Source organism: Micromys minutus (assembly GCF_963924665.1).
Source record: "Micromys minutus genome assembly, chromosome: 13".
Classification (NCBI taxonomy): domain Eukaryota; kingdom Metazoa; phylum Chordata; class Mammalia; order Rodentia; family Muridae; genus Micromys; species Micromys minutus.
The window spans coordinates 14,386,355-14,406,396 of NC_137982.1; the positions used below are offsets into that span (position 1 = coordinate 14,386,355).

The 20,042-nt window shown below is 39.2% G+C and overlaps 1 protein-coding gene across 3 annotated transcripts in view; it reads right to left on the reverse strand.

Moving 5' to 3' along the window:
* The window catches only part of GOLGA1 (golgin A1), a 49,113-nt gene extending 30,181 nt beyond the window's left edge, over positions 1-18,932 (reverse strand). For all 3 annotated transcript variants that reach the window (XM_080928011.1, XM_080928010.1, XM_080928009.1), the window contains exons 1-10: positions 18,801-18,932; positions 18,109-18,157; positions 16,956-17,226; positions 10,389-10,479; positions 7,036-7,110; positions 6,106-6,203; positions 4,431-4,463; positions 2,822-2,950; positions 2,117-2,286; positions 1,543-1,654 (exon numbers count right to left, since the gene is read on the reverse strand). In XM_080928011.1, the coding sequence (XP_080784137.1) occupies positions 1,543-1,654; positions 2,117-2,286; positions 2,822-2,950; positions 4,431-4,463; positions 6,106-6,203; positions 7,036-7,110; positions 10,389-10,479; positions 16,956-17,090 (843 nt within the window). In that variant the 5' untranslated portion in view covers positions 17,091-17,226; positions 18,109-18,157; positions 18,801-18,932. The remainder of the gene's footprint in view (positions 1-1,542; positions 1,655-2,116; positions 2,287-2,821; positions 2,951-4,430; positions 4,464-6,105; positions 6,204-7,035; positions 7,111-10,388; positions 10,480-16,955; positions 17,227-18,108; positions 18,158-18,800) is intronic.
* Positions 18,933-20,042: the final 1,110 nt, after the last annotated feature.

Here is a 20,042-nt window from a genome sequence, read left to right on the forward strand (position 1 = left end):
GAACTGTGTATTTTGGATCTGGATTTGTTGCACCTTTTTTAATAGTAAGGCACCAGCTACTTAAGAAATAAGGATGCTTAATTCATTCTTTTAACAGACATGAAGTATGTTTATAAGGAGCAACCTCTAAAAAATAGAGTAATTCTTGAATGCTTATTCCAGATAAAACTGTAAATAAACTATTGACAGAAAAACAGAGAGAGAAAGAACATGAAGTTGGGCAGGTAGGGAGGAGTAGGGGCCATCTGTGAGGAGTTGGGGAAGGGGAAAGAATATGCTCAAAATATATTGGATGGGGCTAAAGAGATGGCTCAGTGGTTAAGAGCACTTGCTGCTCCTCCAGAGTTCCTGAGTTCAATTCCCAGCAACCACATGATGGCTTACAACCATGTGTAATGGAATCTGAGATCTGATATTCTTTTCTGGTATACAGATGTACATATAGAAAAAGCGCTCATATACATAAAACACAAACAAATAAACCATATATATGTATATATATATATATAAATGAAATATATATATATATACATATATATATATATATATAAATGAAAAAAGGGAAACGATTAGAATAATCCTTCAGGGAAGATGATATAGATATATGGATCAGACAGTTAAGACGTGCCAATAAACCATACAACCTAGTTTGATTCTTAGGACCTAACCAGTGGAAAGATAGAACTGACTATTGAGGGTTGACTTCTAATCTACACACAGAGACAGACAGATATACACACACATAAATACACACAAAGAATAAAGAACAGTCTTTCATACTCAGTTATTATTGTTCCTCTACTTTCAGAATTTAACACAGGCCTACAGTTTTTTTTTTTTTTTTTAATACTGAGCAATACATTTCTTTCAACCAAATGAGAAAAATAAAAATGATGTAAGTTCGAGTAAAATTCTGGGCATGTCAGTGACTGTTAAATGTTCTTCTACTCAAGGCCTATTATGTAGTAGTACTTTAAGACGTAATATTTTTCTTCATGGCGTTAGGGACTGAACTCAGGGCCTTAGATTAAGCATGTACTCTACAGTTGCACTAAACTTCCAGGACCACAGGACATGGTTAGAACAAACAAATGACATGCTTTGCTTTATATGGGTACAGTGGCACAAGCTTTTAATCTTAGCTACTTGGGAGACTAAGGTTAGATAACTAAGTTCTAGACCACTCTAAGCAATTTAGACAGCTAATCAAAACCAAAATAAATAAATACTATGTCTGAGAACTCCTGTTAGGATACTGTTTTCTTTTCTCCCTTCACCTCTTCCATTTCTTTAAAAAAAAAAAAAAAAAAAAAAAGAATGGAGGTCTCATTTTTTTCAATGCCAATCTCAAATGCCTAGGCTAGTCTTAGCTTCTAAAATTTCTAGACTATAGGTACGTACCACCACATCTGGAAATATCATGTTTTCTGTTCAGCAACCTGGGAAGCAAGTAGCTACTCCCTATGAGTACGATTTGACTAGAACAGGAAGTAGAACCTGTGGGACACAGGAGGAAGTCCCTGTTCATGCTCCCGACTTTACCTTCTGTAGGTCAATGGAAAGCTGCTGGATGATTGCCTGGAGCTCTTGTTCCTTTTGTTCCAGGACTACAATCTTATGTTCTGCACCTCCTTTTGAAGCTGTCAAGTGATCTCTTCATTAAAAGAAAGCAGACAATGAGCAAATTTGGTATTTCCTCTATTACTCTCCAAAGGAAGAATGCATATGACTCCTTACATTTCAGGCTGCAAGTGTCATTACAGCTACAGTAACTTTATCTCTGTGAAAATCTCCTTGGCTTTCAGAATCAGGAAGACTACCCAGGTCTAAGCAATGAATTCTGTCTTTGAGTATTCAATAACCTTACAACTCAAACCAGATTATACTGCTTAGCAGGACTAGAATAAATTTGTGCCTATGCAGGGGAGGGAGAGAGAGAGAGAGTCAGTGCTATGACGGAGTAGAGGGTCTGAGGCCTTGGCATGTAAAGATAAATCCAGAAGCCTTTGCCAGCACTGAAATAAAAATGTTGTGATGAGCAATGGGGACATGTGGGTGGGCTTTAGCAATGCTACAGCAACACCTCTCCCAAGGGCCCCACAGACCAAGCAAGAACCTCTGTTCTTCCAGCGTTGAGCAGTGTCTCTGCAATTCTTCTAGCTGCTGGCTTAGGTCAGATGACAACTGATTAGAAGTCACCAACTCCTCCTGAGTACGATTAAGTTCCCTAGTTCGTGCATCTAATTCTTGCTCCATCTTCCCCAAGCATTCTTCTTTTTTTAAAAGCTGATAAGAAGACATAATGTTCCATTAAGCCACTGCTAAGAAACACACTTTAAACAGACAGATGGTCAGACCACTGAGATGGCTCAGTGGGTAAAAAAAAAAACTTGCTTAACAAGCTACCTGAATTCAGTTCCTGGATTCTATGCTGCAAGGAGAGAATGGATTCCTGAAAACTGTCCTCTGACCACACATAAGCTGTGACATATGCTTGCCTTCTCTTCCCTCCACCCCCACAGAGAGAGAGAGAGAGAGAGAGAGAGAGAGAGAGAGACACGGAGGGAGGGAGGGAGGGAGGGAGAGAGAGAGGAGAAAAGAACATTTTTTGTGGGATCAATGTATAATCCTTAAAAAATAGAAGCTAAAAAAGATAATTTCAAACAGAACTTTCCTACTTTAATAAATCTGAAAACACTGCAGTGTGATTAATATCAAAGGATATAAGGTGTTCACAGTCTTGGGAGTGATGGTCTCTTGAGGCATAAAGGCTCACTGCTCACTGGTACTATTACTGAACTTCTAACACTGAAACACCTACCATGTGCTTTATTTTGCTGATTTCCTGTTGCTGGAAACCCTCTAACTCATCAATGTCATCTCTCTTTTGAAAAAGACTCAAGCTCTGGTTCTTTACTTCTTGCAGCTGAGATGTTAGAAACCTTTTATCCTGTAAGAAGAAGTCACCAGCTTAGGTAATCCAAGCACTGTACAAGCAGAACTTTAAAATTAGTTTTTAAACTGTACATGCACCTGCCACAACACATGTGTGGAGGTCAAATGATAACCCGTGGATTCCAGGGATCAAACTCAGGTCACCATTCTTAGCCACAAGTGCCTTTCCCCATTTCTCCAGCCCCTAGAGATTATTGAAAGATAGGCTTTGCTATGTAGCAACTGGCTGCCTATGTAGCCCATTGGTCAATGGTCGAAGGATATCATCTTTGTTTAGCTAAGAGGCTCTCCTATCTCCTCAGTGCTAAACCTTGAGCAATGTTCTGGTTCCCCTAGTTTTGTTAGGCAGCATTCCCAATGTGGCTACAGGGTCAATCAGTGCCAACAACCAGATAGCAGAACCAATTTACCTGTGAGGCAAAGGACACTAAAAAGAGGGAGAGTTTTAAAGAAAAACCATCTCAAAGTGTCCGTCTGAACCAATAGTCCAATGGAAGCTTAATTTTTTTATCATGGGTTAAGGAAATCCAAGGAACACAATGTGGTCAAAGTTGAGGAATAAACAACTGAATCATACTCTTTCTACCATCCCTCTTCCTGTTTCCAAGTGGCCACTCAAAGCCAGAGGGCAACAGGCCTAGTTAATGCAGCAGCCATCAGCCTTGGGGTAAATAAGGACAAGGATGAGGGTAGAGAGTACAACAGGAAGAGCCAACACAGGATACCCAGCATGTCCATTCAGGAGGCAGAAGAGGCAGGCTACCGAAGTCATTCCAATCACCTAGTGTCCTGCTTCAAGGTACTACCGCAATCAGTACTGTAAACTGGGTACTGGGGAGAACAGTCTCGTTTTGGTACAATATATGAGGTTTATTTTTAATGTTTATTATGTGTGTGTGTATGTTTATGTGAACATGGGCTTGTGTGTACCATGGTATATGTGTGCAGATCAAAGAAAAACTTTGTGGGCTATGGTTCTCTACTTCCACCATGTGGTTTCTGGAAACTGAACATAGGTATCAGGCTTGTGGGCAAGTACCTTTGCCAGTTCCCACGTCTGACTTTAAAAGAATTTTGAGGTGGTTGGATCAGTGGTTAAATGCATTTATTGCTATTCCAGAGACGTTCCCAGTACCTGGGAACTAAGGCAAGTAGCTATGTGACTCTAGTTCCGGGGATCCAATTGTTCTGGCCTCCATGGCCTCAATGTGTGACCCATATGGCAGAGTCAGACCAACAAAAATAACACATAGAATTTAACAAGCGATTTTTTTAAAAAAGAATAAAATCTTACAAAGTTGTTAGGACTGGTCTTGAACACTCTCTGTAGCCAGGGCAGGCCTTGACCTTGCAATCCTCTTCCTCAGTCTATTGAGTCACTGGGATTACAGGACTTAACCAACTAGTGCTGGCTGGAGAAAATAATTCTTAAATCCTAGAGATGACGCCAGAATGCATAAAACAAAATGACTGACCTTTTCAAGCTGTTCCATCTTTTCTGACCATTCCTAAAACAAAACAAAATGAGAACTAAGGTTTCCAGGGAAGAGAATCTGCAATACTAAGACTTTTAGAAAACAACTTGCACCTAAAAGTCATCATCAACAACAACAAAAAGAACGACACACAATAACATAAACAAAAACCCCCATAGAATTGGTTTAATATTAAGAAAGCTAAATGTCATTTAAGAAAAAAAGAGAAAAATGAATTTTACATTTACAAATGAACACAATATAACCTGCAGGTGTCTGCTCAGTAGGACATTCATTCAAGCTTTGCTACTCTGTGTCTCCCAGGAACACTGCTATTACTTCCCGAGAGTGGGCAGCTAGAATCTATTGAGTTGGGTCACAAGGCTGACGTTTAGACATCAATTTACTGAAAGTCTTGGGAAGCAAGTATTTGGTAATTGTCTGCTTTCTTGCTTGATTTCCTAATATGTGTTATGACCTAATGGTGTGTGACAAAGGAGAGGGGATATTAGACTCCTCATTCACAAGGCAAAATTCAAGGACAATAATACTAGTACAAAAGGTCTAATCACAATAGCTGCAAAACAGAATATACTACTTTTTGATTGTTTTTTTCTCATATTTACATACATTCACATACCACAGTTATCTATTGAGTACTATTAGATGATGCCTTTATATTTATACTTTAAAACAAGCCAAGCATTTATCTATAGGATTATTACTATGAAACACTGGTTTTTAGCCTAATTTAAAACACTACTGACTATATCAAATATAATATACCCTAGTTACTGTGAAATTATTTTCCCTTTTACATTTTTTGTTTTGTATTAATCAATTAACTAATTAATTAATTAAATTTTTCCTTTGATTTGGAGACAGGATTTCATATAGATCAGGCTGGCCTTGAATACCTGATCATCCTGTATCAACCCAGGTGTTGAGATTATAAGCACACACACACCTGGCTTATTTTTCCTTTTGTTGCCATTTATGTAACACCTTCCAGTTCCTGTTCCTATGGGGATCAATAGTTCCCTTCTGCCTATACTTGATTTTGGAGAAAGGGTCAGAAGGGCTATGTGAACTGCTGTGAGTAATGACCAGTAATTAGGCTGGAAGAGGCAGGTACTTGGGGACATAGGGTTGGGGACAACTTTTTAGAGGGTGAGATCTTTTTTCTTATTTGTAGATTCACTAGTAGATTATAAATACACCACTTTCCATTCCTAATTTACAAAGATACACATAAAGAATAACTCTCTAACATTCTGGACACATTTCATGATTAAAATGTCAAATCTGATTTCATAGGAAAAAGTCAAATGAATCCTTAAAGAACTTATATGAATTCTTTTCCTTCTAGGTTATAAAGACTTTATGTTTGTTTGTGCTTGTTTTAAAACTTATTTATTTTATGTATGTGAGTACATTGCTACTGTCTTCAGAGAGACCAGAAGAGGGTATCAAATCTCATTACAAATAGATATGAGCCATCATGTGGTGGCTGGGAATTGAACTAGGACCTCTGGAAGAGCAGTCAGTGCTCTTAACTGCTGAGCCATCTCTCCAGCCTGGTCATAAAGACTTTTATCAGGTCTATGTCATAATTTTTAAGTTGGGTCCCTAAGTGAATCTTTTCTTAGCCTTGGGTAGTACCACATTTAAATACCTGGTCCTTCCTGGCTAATGCCAAAGCCAGTCCTTCTGCCATTTTGGCTCTGTTGGCTTGGAATGTTTCATTCTGTTCTTGAAATTTCCGCATGGAGGCTGTTAACAAAGAGGCTCTATTTGAGATATGGAAATACTTCAGAAATAGCATGACGAACAGCTCATGTGAGTAGTATACAAATGTCACTATATCAAACAAGCAAGGTCACAGAAATGGATTATGACACTGTGAAAAACTCAAGTTTCTAGAACCTTTCTGCCCTGGTAAGATTCAGGGTCCTTACTTTTGCTTTCTGTAATAGCAAAGACATCAAACAGTTTTTTGAATGGTATCATGACAAACACTTAAGGTAGGTGGGCAGAAAACACCAAGGCTGCTGTGAAGTAACCTCTTCATCAAAATTGAAAAACAAAATAAAAATCAGAGCTAGTAACAATAACAACAAAACAAAAGCTTTATTTAGTTTTCTTCTGACTTCCTGTAGCACCTTTCTTTAATGACAATACCCAAGGAAAACATGAGTTGGGATAGGTTAGGGTAATTTAACAAAATGTATGTCCATTTTATTGTCGGTATAGTGATGTCAGAGCTTCCTCATAGTCTATATAACAGTAAAGAAACTATGTTGAAAATATTCTCTTAGGTTAGACCCAAGAGCCAGGTACTAGACTGTACTAAAACCTAAGAGCAATGAGTAAGTGGGCCAACTAGAGAGACGGGCACAGATGGTCCCCTCTTAAGTAGTGTGCCTACAAGGCAACAAAAATATGCTTATACTTGATAATTTTCAGTCAAACGTCACATCAATCTGATTAAGGACAGTATAAAATAGAGTTATTCGTTCTGATGAATACATGTAATAATATATTAATTCATTTAAAAAGCTAAAGCCTGAGAAGATTAAGGAAAGCAGAAAAAAAAAATACGTACAATCCTGGTGTTTTTCTAATGCAATTTCAAGCTTCTCTTTTATCTTCTGCAAGTTTCGGACCTGTTCAGCATAGTCTTGGGTGGAGGGTGACGCACATACCAGGAGTGGACAAACATCAGGAAAGGAAGTTAATTAAACAAACAAACAGAAAAAATGAATGAAAATGATGATGATTTTAACCTGAAAAGCAGTCCTGTTAAGAAAAGCTAGGTTGAAAGCCTCCCATTAACAATGAATGACACAGGTAAACAAGAATATTACAAACTTTCTATGGTATAAACAGTGAGTACAAATAGGTAGATTTGTTTAGCCTTGACAGAGAACAACAATTAGACTAGGCCTGGTTGTCAGAAATGCCCTGCTATAAAAAACAAAACAAAACAAAACCAACAAACAAACAAACAAACAAAAAAGCAAAAAACAAACAAACAAACAAACAAAAAAGCAAAAAACAAACAAACAAACAAACAAAAAAACCCCACTGTATCTCCATTCTTCTGTTCTAAGTCTCAGTGTTCCTTTGGTGGTTGGAATAAGAATGGCCTCCACAGCCATTTGAATGCTTTGTCATCAGGGAGTGGGGCTATTTGAAAGGTTTAGAAGGATTAGATAAGGTAGGTCTTACTGGAAGTATATCACAGGGGTTGGGCTTGAGGTTTCAAAAGCCAGGTAGAGTCAGTCAGTCTGTCTGTCTGTCAGTCAGTCTCTGCCTATGGATCAGAATATAACTCTGCTACTGCTCCAGCAATTGCCTGCATGCTGCCATACTCCCAGCTATGGCAACAATGGACTAAAACTATAAATATAAAAATATAAAAATATAACTATAAAAATAATGGACTGAAACTATAAGGAAGCCCCCAATTAAATTTTTTTAAAAATAATAGTTTCTTTGATCATGGTTTCTCTACATAGCAATAGAAAGGTGACTAAGACAGTTCCCATTCCCTGTTGCCCTTAACAGTATGGCAGATCAAGGATAATCACTAAAACCTCACTTGCTACTATACAACTGAACAGCAGTGGTTAGGTAAACAGCAAACACCTTAGCATAGAACTGCCTTTATGGTGTAGGTGCTCAATCTTTAGATTGGTGTAGGTGTTTCTTTTCTATATAGGAACTGAATGACATAGGTCACTTCAAGGTGAAAGAATTATCCAGGGTGCCAAAGAACACAGTATGCTGTAATATAAAAGTAGAGAGTAGTTCAAATCTCAACTTTGTCAGTTCTTGGCTAGGAATCTTAAGTAAATTACTGATCTGGAATATTAATTTCTTCATATGTTAACTGGTATTAATAACATCTATTTCTCTCTTTTGGAGACAGGGTTTCTCTGTGTATCCCTGGCTGTCCTGGAACTTCCTCTATAGACCAGGCTGGCTGCCTTCAAACTCAGGGATCCACATTCCTCTGCCTCCTGAGTGCTGGGATAAATGTGCCTAATTACACGTTGGGCCTAATTACCTATACTTCAAAGGAAGCATTAAAGGAATGTACACATTAAGTGCTTGGCACACAGCAATGAGTAAAACATAGCTGCTATTGTTATTACTCATACAAAGTGACAATCCAAAGATGTTAAGTGGGCTGATAAATGTCAAGGCCAACCACTCTCCTTTCTGTATTGGGAAAAGCACTTACTAACATTTCAAGTGACAACATTAAGGAATAGTTATTTCACTTCTGTTACTGGTGTTGTTTATAGATATCAAGAAAGAACAACCAACTATATGGATAGGTGTACAAGGTACTCTAACAGCATATTGTTTGGAGCTAGGTCTAAATCTTAGTTTGGATCCCAGGTTTACCACTCACTACCTGTGTGCTGTGTGCCTTATCTTAGTGACCCCAAGAAACTGATCCTGAGGGGGAAAATGATTAACAACAGTATGAACAATGCTATAGACCTTTGACAGCTATACAAATTTATTTTACATATAATCCAGCGAATTTTAATTTACTGTTTTCACAACAATAAAACTGGCATAAAGGAACAAAAGGAGACATATAAAATCAATAATGAACCACTTCACAGGACAAAGCTATCAAAATATGCCCACTGTCCAAAAAGAAAAAAAACAACCAACCAATCAACCAACCAACCAAACAAACAAACAAAAAAACCCAAAAAAACAAAAAACAAAAAAAAAAAAACCAAACAAAAAAAAACCTATAAAAGTCTCATAATTCTATGCACATGCCTTGTTTGGTTGAAGGGTATGATGGAGCTGTGTGGACTGTAAACTGAACAGAATGAGAATTGAGTAAGAATGGCTCCTACAGGCTCATATATTTGAATGCTTAGTCACCAGGGAGCCACCCAATTTTAGACGGATTAGAAGGTAAGGTCTTGACATTACAGGATGACCCAGTTGATGGAACTGTGTCACAAGGGGTGTGCTTTGAGGTTCAAAGGCCCATACCAGGCCCCCAATGTCTCTTTTTGCTTTCATGATAACAATGGACTAAACTAAACCACTGAAACTAAGCAAGCCCCCAATTAAATGCTTCCTTTTTTAAGAGCTGCCTTGGTCATGGTGTTTTTTTTTACAGCAACAGTAGTACAGTGACTAAGACAGAGATGTAATGAGAATTACAATGCCTAAAGAAGCAGGTAATAAAGTTAGGAAAACCAGTAAAAAGTGGTCTCAAGTCCTGGAGCAAGTCTCACATGGGTGACATGGGTGATGTGCTGTGCTACACTAAGTAGCAGCCAAGCACCAAAGCCTAGCTGTAGAACATGGATTCAACATCTGTTGGTCACTCCTTGTCCTACAGAGAGTGGTCCCTATAATTCTGCATCTGAAAGTAAGCTATGCTAATGGTGGAACATGGCCAAATCTATTCTACATATATTTTTCTCTCATTGAAAAAAAAGGTCTTCAAACCTCATTTTTAAAGAAAATTTCTGTGCACATGCATGCATTAGAGGAAAACTTTCAGGAGTTGGTCCTCTCTTTCCTCCATTTGGGTACCAGGGATCAAACTCAGTTGTCAGTGTTGGCAGCTGGTCCACTGACCCTCTGAACCATGTCTCTGACTCTCCCTGCACCCCTAGCATCTTGCTATGTAGCCTAGGTTGGCCTTAAATTTAGAATCTTCCTGCCTCTGTAAATACTATTATTAAAGGCCAGCACTATCATACCATCCTTTACATAAACTTTAAATACTTTATAGCTGTGGCTAGAAACTTTAGAAACAGAAAAATAGATGCTTTTAAAACATAAGCTTTCTGACTAGGAGATCAACTGTTATGTGGAAGTTACTATGGAGTTACCCTATAAAGCATGCTCATAGCATGGGAGAGACACCTGGCCTATGTCTGCTCTTTATGATTTCTTAACACATACCAGAAAGTCTGGCCTCTAACTTCCGTATCTGTTCATTTCTTCTCAAGAGCTGGGATGAAAGATCTTCTCTGGAGCTGCTTCCATCAGAAGCCTGTTTGGACAGACGAAAGGACAGACCAGTTCATGTGGGTTCTAGCCCTGTGAGCCAGTACTAGTTAGAAAAGCAACATCTCTTCTTTTACACATATTCCATTTTCGTTGACGGTAATCACTAAAGCCTTCCTAATGAGGCCTTACTCCTCCACCTGTAAAGTCAAAGTGACACTACCCTCCTGAGTGACATGAAGGCTGTAGGTGCTGTCACACAAGCATAAGTGTCAGCACAGAAGTCTATGCTGGTGTAAGCTATAGCAATAAATGTAGCCCTTTATGTAACAGTAAGAAATAAATTCCTTATGATCATATTGCACCAAGAATATAATACAAAAAAGAAATCACTTTGTCTTCTAAAGATTTAAGTTCCTAGAATAAAAGGGCGAGGTCTTTAACAAAAAACCATAGTCTTGTGTATGGCTAAGACTTTGTCCTGTATTGATAAAGCTTCAGTATCCCCATTTACAAAACAAAATGTTACTAATCCAAACCTCCAAAATGTATCAGATGTTCACAGAAAACAAGCATTCAATAGTTCAATATGCATCAAAATGCATCTACTTTCTGCCCCAACAGTTATTTTAAAACTGTGGAAAGTTATGTGTGGTGGTACATAACCTTAAATCCAGAACTGGGAGGCAGAGATGGGTGAATCTTTGAGTTTAAGGCTAGCCTCATCTACATAGTCTGTTCTAGGACAGCCAGGACAGTCGGACTCTGTCTCAAAAACAAACAAACAAACAAAGTACCAAACCAGGCATGGTGACACAGGCCTTAACACCCAGCTCAGGAAGCAGAGATGGCATATCTCTGAGTCAAAGGATAGCCTGGGTTATATGGTAAAACCCTGTCCTTAAAACAGTAACAAAAAGCCTCAAAACTTAAGTCTATGCATTCTACTATTACTTTGGATATCATCTGTTTATGCTAAGACATAGTTTACTTTGGGGGAGAGATTTCTTTTTTGTTTTGAGACGGAGTCTCCATTCTGTAGTTTAGGCTGGCCTTGACCTTGGTTGTCTTACTGCTCAGCTTCCTGAATTCTGGAATTACAGGTATAAGACACCATGCCCAGCTAATATTCTAGCCTCCTTTCCCTCATTTGTTTTGCATTTATTTATTTAAGTATATGTATGTACATTTATGTGGAGGTCAAAGGACATTTGCAGGAGTTGGTTCTTATCTACCATATGGGTCCTAGAGATCAAAGTTAAGTAATCAGGCTTGGCAGCAAGTGCCTTTACCTAATAAGCCATCCCTCCAGTTCGACTACTCAGACTCTTATCTCCTCACTACTACTCTTACTTTTTCTGATGAAGAACAACTTGATGAAGGGAAGTAGGGTGGGGTGGGATGAGTAAAACAAAAACTAAGCATATAGGAAAATGCCATAAGCAAAATTACTCATTTGTAAGCTACTTACAAAATATTTTTTGAAATAGGGGCTGGGGAGATGGTTCAGTGGATAAAGTACCTGCTGTAGAAAGACTTAAGTTTGGATCTGTCAGGTATGGTAGTACCTTCCTGTAACCCTTGTACTGTGTGGGAGGGAGGAGATACCATAGCAAAATGGTGAGCTCCAGGCTCAGTGGGTAAGAGTGCTTGCTGGGCAAGCATGAGGACTTGAGTTGAATTTCTAAGCGCCTGAATGAATTGAGTTGAATGTCTGCATGGACCTGAACCCCAACGTTAGGAGAGGAAGGTGGACACAGTGGATTAAAAGAACTCTAGCCTGCATAGCTCCAAGGAATTTCTTACTGAGTGAGAGACTCATTCTGAAAGAAGTCAGAGAGCAAGAGGAAGATATCCAATTTCCTCTTCACTTTTGCATGTGTGTGCACCTAGGCACCCACATACTTACACAAACACAAAAGACCACAAATAAAATAAAATAAAATAGTAGGGATCAACAGAGGAACATTTCTGAAGCTGACTCTCTAGCTTCCACATATGCCTACACAGGTAAGTATACCTGCAAATATATCTGCATACTTAATGCACACCACACACACACACATACACACACACACACACACACACACACACACACACACACACACACACACACACACGTAGGGGCAGGTAAACAAAATTTAAAATAGAAAAAGAAAATCTTTTTACTTTTTTGAGACAGTGTTTTCCTATGTGACCCAGTCTGGCACTGAACTGAAGATCTTCCTTCCTTAGCTTTCCAAATGCTAAGATTATAGGTATGTGTCACCCTGATGACACCTGAGTCTTTGGTTTTACTATAAAAGTTTTCAAAGTAGGGAGAGTGGCCTGGCAATCATTTCCCATTTGCCCCTCAAACATTTGCTTCTTCAATTTTTATTTTGATAAGGTTCAAATAACAGACATTAGAAACTTTCATTCTGAACTCTAAGATACATTTCTAAGAATGCTATTTTTCTACTTAGGCAGAATTCTGTTACCATAACAAACAAAATAATACTAATAATACCTCGTTTTACATCCTGTTTTTTCACTTTATGATGGTATTATAGGTGGATGAACAATTTCCAACCCATTTTGAACATATATTTAACTGTTTGGTGTACTTGCCATTTACTGGGAGCCAGTTTCTTTCTTTTTTCATCTGGTATTAAGTAACCTAGAAACTTAGGGCTTATAAAAAGATTCTGTACTAGGGATTGAATCTAGGGTCTCACATATGTTGGCAAAGTGCTTTTCCAGTGAGTCTTACCCTTCTGAGGGTCAGTGTCTAGGACAGGTAAAAGTCTGTGGTGTCACAGCACCTGGGTTCAAGTCCAGGTTTCACCATTCTTAGCTGCAAGAACCTGTCTGATTACCCAAATGCCCTGTACACTGTTTCCCTCATGGCCAACTGTGACAGTGACCATCACTGACCTTACAGAGCTGTATGAGGAGCACGTAAAGCAGAACCTGTCAGTCCCCAGAACAGAAGCTGCCACACTTTTACTCCTATTACACACGATGGTTGCCTACTACTAGTTGCCTTTTCTGTTTACACATCTATAACAGATGACATTGGTAGCTTAGAGGTGACAGGAATGGGCTTCCTAGTTCTGCAGTTTGAGAACGATAAGATCAAGGTCCAGGGAAAGTTTAATGTTTGATAAGGGCTCACTTCTTAGTTAATGGATGGGCATCTTTTTGCCGTACCCTGCATGGTAGAAAAGGAAAGGCAATGCCTGGAGCCTTTTATAAGGGCACTAATACTAAATACGCAGGGCTCCTGACTTACTCTTCTCTCAAAGGTCTTCCTAATGCCAACAGTGGTGAACTGTGGGGGAAAGAAACAGAACAAGTTGTTTTATTACTGTGGATGAGATATCCTAGGCTCTAGCACTGTGCTAAACATTAGGAACAGTGGCTAAAACAGCAGCAGCAACAACAGAGGCTGATTATGAAATACTAAGAACAGGGTCCTATAGTATTTCTACAGGAAATAAGTATTCTATACGTATGGGTGTTTTGCCTGCATGCATGTGTGCATCACACGTTTACAGCATAGCATCCCTCAGCAGACATTTTCCAAGTACAGTCACAGCTCAGAACTTGGGGAACAGAGTACAATACTGTAGGAGTTTCACTTTCCACCAAGCTTTGTTCCTCATCTCTCCCTTGACCATGGCAGTCAGTGAAAGTCTACACTGAGTACTCCTGGCATATCACCCAGCCTAGAGGATGGTTTGGGAGATCCCTGACATATACTTTAATAAAGATAGATCCAGTTTATATTCCTGCTTCACAGATAGGGGAACTAAACAAAGAAAAGTGAAGGAAGTTGTCTACCTCACACAGTAGTAATGCAGTAAGAAATCCAATTCAGCTTGGTGAGATGTCACCTGTCTTTAATCCCAGCCCTCAGGAAGCAGAGGCAAGGAGATCTTTTAGAGACTGAGGTCAACCAGGCTTACAAAGTAAGACTTGTTTCAAGAAAAAAAGAAAGTAAAGCCCAGGTCTTGGTTTCATAATTGACCTGTGAGTTAAGTGCTTTGCTTTATTGCCTTTCACAGAACTCCTAGTTTTGGTGGAATAATCGTCAAGTGAGTCAGCGATAGTAATTCAGAGTAACAGGTGCTGCTACCGAGGAAAGAGAAAATATGCACCAAACTTAGGAGGAAAGAGTCAGGGTCCAAGGGGGCTTTCTAGAAGTAACATGAGAGGAGACTCTCTGAGGGATGTCCAAGAATCTGTCAGAAGAACATGCACGAAAGAGAGCAACATGTTCTAGAGAGAGTAAATAGTGAAGACAAACAATTCGTGGCAGGAAGCAATAAAGTTTGTTTTAGGAAGTTCAATAAATTAAATATGGATCTAGCATCGGGTATAAGAAAGTTGAGTAAGATCAAGTTGGGTAGGTAAGCTATGACAAAACCATCAGTTCATATACCGCAACAATGAGTTCCTGAAAATGAGGAAACGGAGTTTTAAGCGTTAAGAGACATGACTAAATTTACTTTTAAGAAGATTATCTCATGGGAAAGCTACTAGAGGCAGGGCGTCCAGACTGGTGACTTTCAGCCAGGAAAGAAGGATAGCTTGTGTAAAAGGGAAGCTGTAAAGGCGAGTAGATGGAGCAGAGAGCTAAGTTCTAGACACTGGGAAATGGAATCCAAAATAGCTGTTGACTAAGAAGTCAAAAGAAGAAGGATTTTTAAAAAGCCTTTATGGCTTCTGTTCAAGGACTTGGGTAGATGAAATGCACATTTAAAGATAGAGTTAAGGACTCCAATTTATTCATTTTGAATCTTAAATGATACAGGAAAGATGTCTGTTTAGAAAAATATACTCATTTGTATATAAGTGATCAGAGATAGGGAGTGAGGATCAGACTATGTAATTAGTTAAATTCAAATAGATTACTGGAAAAGTCTCAAAGCCAAATAGTCCCTAAATTCAAGTCAATCTCTATGCCTGAAACAGGATGAGAGACCTCATTTACCATCACTATAAAGGGAAAGCAGACCCTCTGCTGCAGGACGTAGTATTAAAACTAAATTCTTCAGCTAGGTGATCAAACAGTCACTCTTCTATTTGTTATAGGAGCCAATGATAATCTTTATCTTGTAATTTTATTGTTCCACTCCAATAACCTAATAGCTTTTACCATGTAATACAACCAGGATTCAGGTAGAGGAAGAAAAGAGAGGACTCAGCTGACCATGGAAACAATTCAAGTGTCAATCACTGGAAGAAGAAAGATAAAGCATGGCCTTTTCAAATGGTAGCATTTTAGTAAAGGCAAGAATAAATGAGTCATACCTTCAGGGAACAGATGCATTTTGGGAAAATGCTGAGTTAAAGAAAAAAAAAAAAAAAAGACAAGTCCAAGAAGACTCTGGCATACCCTTTTCACAAGCCCAAAAGTACAGTTTTAAATAATAAATTAGTTATGAGCTCAAATATAACTTTCAGATATTTTAAAAAGCAAGAAACTGATAAACACAAGGTTTAGGCTACTGCCTATCTAGCACATCTGGGTAACTTGGAAGTAGCACATAAGTGGCTTCAACAGCATTATTAATGTTCTGTTTCTTACATGGACACTAGATTTGCTTCATGATTTATACTTTACATATACATTGTTCTTTACATGCTTTCTTTTCTAGTAGACCTGGAGAACAAACCTGCTTTTATGTTATATACATTCATATATAAGAATATATCAAGCACTAAAATCCCATAGAGTCATTTAACTTAGTATAATTCTCAAGCATTACAAGCATTACTCTTGCCCAATAAAGCAGCATACTGTGAAATCTTACCAAACACACACACACACACACACACACACACACACACACACTTTAGGAACAACATAGAATACTGAACCCATAGACATAATTTTCCAACAACTTTTCTAATAAACTTCACTCTAGCTAATTCAAGATCATAACTCACAGACACTGCTAAATAACAAATGACTTAAGATTTATGTGCCTGTGGAGAAAACAAGATGTATACTCATTCATCTATCTATCTATCTATCTATCTATCTATCTATCTATCCATATATACATCCATCCATCATTTATTTATTTATTTATTTATTTATTTATTTATTTATTTATTTATTTATGAGACAGGGCTTTTCTCTGTAGCACTGGCTATTAGGATGGCCTCAAACTCAGAGATCCATCTGCTTCTGCCTCTCAAGTGCTGAGATAAAAGGTGTGTACCACCATACAGGGCAAGATGTACATTTTAATAGACTAAAACATAAAAAAGGTGCACAAATTATATAACCAACCAAACAACAAACAAACAAACAAACAAAAAACCCAAGAGGGTAATGCACAGAATACACTAGGGGGAAATGGATAAAAATAACAAAGTAAATGCTAGTAAGAATGAGAAATGCAGAGTTTTCCATATCTATAAACTAGAAAATAATCTAAAAACTTTTACCGCCAAGATTTCTTACAGTAGTATTTAGGAAACATATACTGACTCCATCAAACATTCAATTAGAGAGAAGACACTTACAAAATCATCTCCTGAGTCAGCTCCCATGGAGGCCACAGACTCCTTGCTCACAGATCGTGGGATCCTAGTAGTGCTGCCTGGTCTCTGAGCAACAGCAGTCTCTTCTGCAATTTTCTTCTTTAGTTTTGCAAACATTTTTGCTGTGTGGGTATCTTTCAGGGGAAACTAACCCCTGGACTTCTCAGTGGATGAAATTCATACACAAGTACCTAAAAGGTTTCACACCTCCAGGCTAGCTGCATTCCACTTAAGAATTTTGGCAACACAGAACCTATAAATCAGATGAAAGAGGTAGCTCTAAGTTAAACAGATGTCAGATTCAGGTTTCAAAAGTAGCTTCATAATATTAGAACATAATTATTAAACACTCAGGTGCTTCACTTACATATATGAATAAGGACATCTGGTCTGAAAGAGGCGGAATAACCTGCCAAGGACTGTACGGCTAAATATCTAGGGCTAGTGTCTGAACACAGAGTTGACTCATAAACCTCAACCTTTTGTTTTAGCTGTGGTGCATGACAGATGAATTTTCCAGGTCAACACCATGTAATCATGACTTAATGTTTCCACTCTTTCTTCCAGTCACACTAAGCATTTAGTGTCATTTTTTTTCTCTTTAAGTCAAAAGATACAAAATATATAACTCAACCCGTTTTAAAATCAGTTGCCTCCTCCTAGAGGGGAAAAGTTACAACATAGAAAAAACACCAACAAACCCAGACTAACTATAGTCATCAATACCCTTTAATTTTTCACACCTGTGTGGAAATGTATAATTTTCTTTGTACTTGATAATATTACCTCAAGCCACGATTTCTTCTCATATGATATTTAATATGAGATTCAAAAGGAAAGACTTCTTTCCTTCAATGGTATATAAAACATTACTGGACTAGGTTTGGTGGTGCAGAGACAAAAGGATCTTTGTGAGTTCAAGGCAAGTCTGGTCTACAGAGCTCCAGGTCAGCCAGGGAGCGAAATAAAGCAAACGCCCACTGTTCTGCTTCAGCCTTAACTTTTCACGTCTTGTGAAGGATATTTACACTCTGCTGTTAGATGGCAGATGACTCCTTATCACTTCAGATTATCCATTAAGTCTATGAAATCCTTCAAAACTTTACCCCCAATATCTGTAAACTACCGTACTCACCTGTCTTATCTACTATATGTAACACAGTCTGGAGGTCAAAGTCACTGCCCTGTGTGAAATAAAGAGAAAATAGGTTGGATATTTCAAGTGCAAGATCAAAATGTTCATCGGGAGCGGGACAAAAGAAGTGGGGAGGGCTGATTAAGTGGGCAAATACACCTTGCCACAACTGTACTACGTTCAACTAGATGCTCCTCAGTTCCAGCGATCAGCCTAAGAATTTCACTTTTATGCAGAAAGAATTTCTCACAGCACTGGTGCCTACATTCATGTCTCCCTAGGAGTTCTGAGCAAAACATCTTGAGGCTTTCCAGTGACACTAATTCTTTTTCAGCCTATTCTCATAAGTGTTTACCTGGTCAGGCTTGTGGTCTGGTCCCTGAGCCCTTACTCGCACTAAGTTCTTAGAACAAACGACAGCAAAGTTCAGACAGATGGTTAAGGTCCAGAGGTGCCGGTCACTGCAATTTGGATCCCACCACCTCTGGCTCGCTCCGGAGCCACGGCCCAGCTAGGGTTGTCAACCAATGGAAGGGCTCAACCTCTGTTTGACAGTAGGGAGAGTGGTGGCTTTGCTTAGGTCGCGCAGGGCAGCTCCAGAACCCCAGGCCAAGGGGGCAGCCTCCGCCCCGAGTCCCCTGAGCACTCCGGCACTGTCCCCACCCTTGGGTTGGGGTCCATTATGTCCCCACCTCGCGGTAGACCGCCAGAGGCCACGGGAGAGAGAGAGGTCTACTTGCGTCCAGGGACTCTGGTAGAGCACTTTCAGTCTAAGAGCAGCCACGCCTCCGCGAACTCTCGAGGGCGCTCGGCCCCCACCTCAGTCCGACGAGCCGAATACCGACCCGGAACCGCACGTTTGCCGCGCGCCGGAAGTGGTGGCGCGGCGCCTGGGTTCTCGGTGCACGCATGCGCCCGTGTGCGACTCTGCGACGCGCGAGCGAGGTGCTTGGGCCGTTGGATTGGAACGGCTACTGAACGCGGACACCCCTACCTGTGCTGGCCGGCCACTGCCACGTCAGCGAGCGGCAGGATCGCGGACTGCAACCTGGCCGCCTCGATTGCTACTTTCCCTTCTTAAGAGGGAGGAGCCTCGTGGCGTGGCGTGGCGTGGCGTGCAGTATCCCAGGGTTGGCTTCGGGGCTACAGGGAAGGAAGCCTGTGCTCCAAAAACTGTCACCCTTCTGTCTGAGTTGCTGTCGATCAAGTTTTATACAACTGAAAAAAAATTTCTAGAACTTTATTATCCTTATTCTGCCTATGTAAGATTCCCATATTTCTGTTTCAAGCCACACATTCTACATTCTATTGAGTCCTGCCCCAGAAGCAACACCAGCCTAAGGGTTTTGTTGATTGTATTTATTTCAGTTTCTTCTTGTCCCAGTTGTAGTAGCTACCAGGCAGGGAAAAAACAAATACTTTGTAAACAGTATTCTTAGATCTACAAAATGACATTATAAGAGTGAATCTGAAACTCAAGACAGCTAGAAGCGCCTGAGGTATTACCCCAAACAAGGAAACATTTGTCAGTAATATTGCAGTACACAAAACTTTAAGCAAATAATGTTTATTTTTTATATTGATGATACACTTAATATATACGTGATTCAAGATACAAAATTCATTTACAAGAGTTCACACTAGATGAATGTATACACATTCCTAGAGAATATTTATCAATGCAAAGTTCTTTATTACAGTGACCACAAAAAAAAGACCCACCCCAAATATTCTATTATCTTGTTATTTAACAAACATCAAAACAACAACGTTTTAGTTTTCATCCTAGTATTTAGGTGCCCTCAAAGTAACAGGCACTGTGTAACAGTTAAGAATATTGGACTGCCTATAGAATCTGCTCTGTAGAATCACAGTGTTTACTCTGAAATTCATGTAGTGAAGTGAAAGGCTCACATCTTTTATGACAAATCACA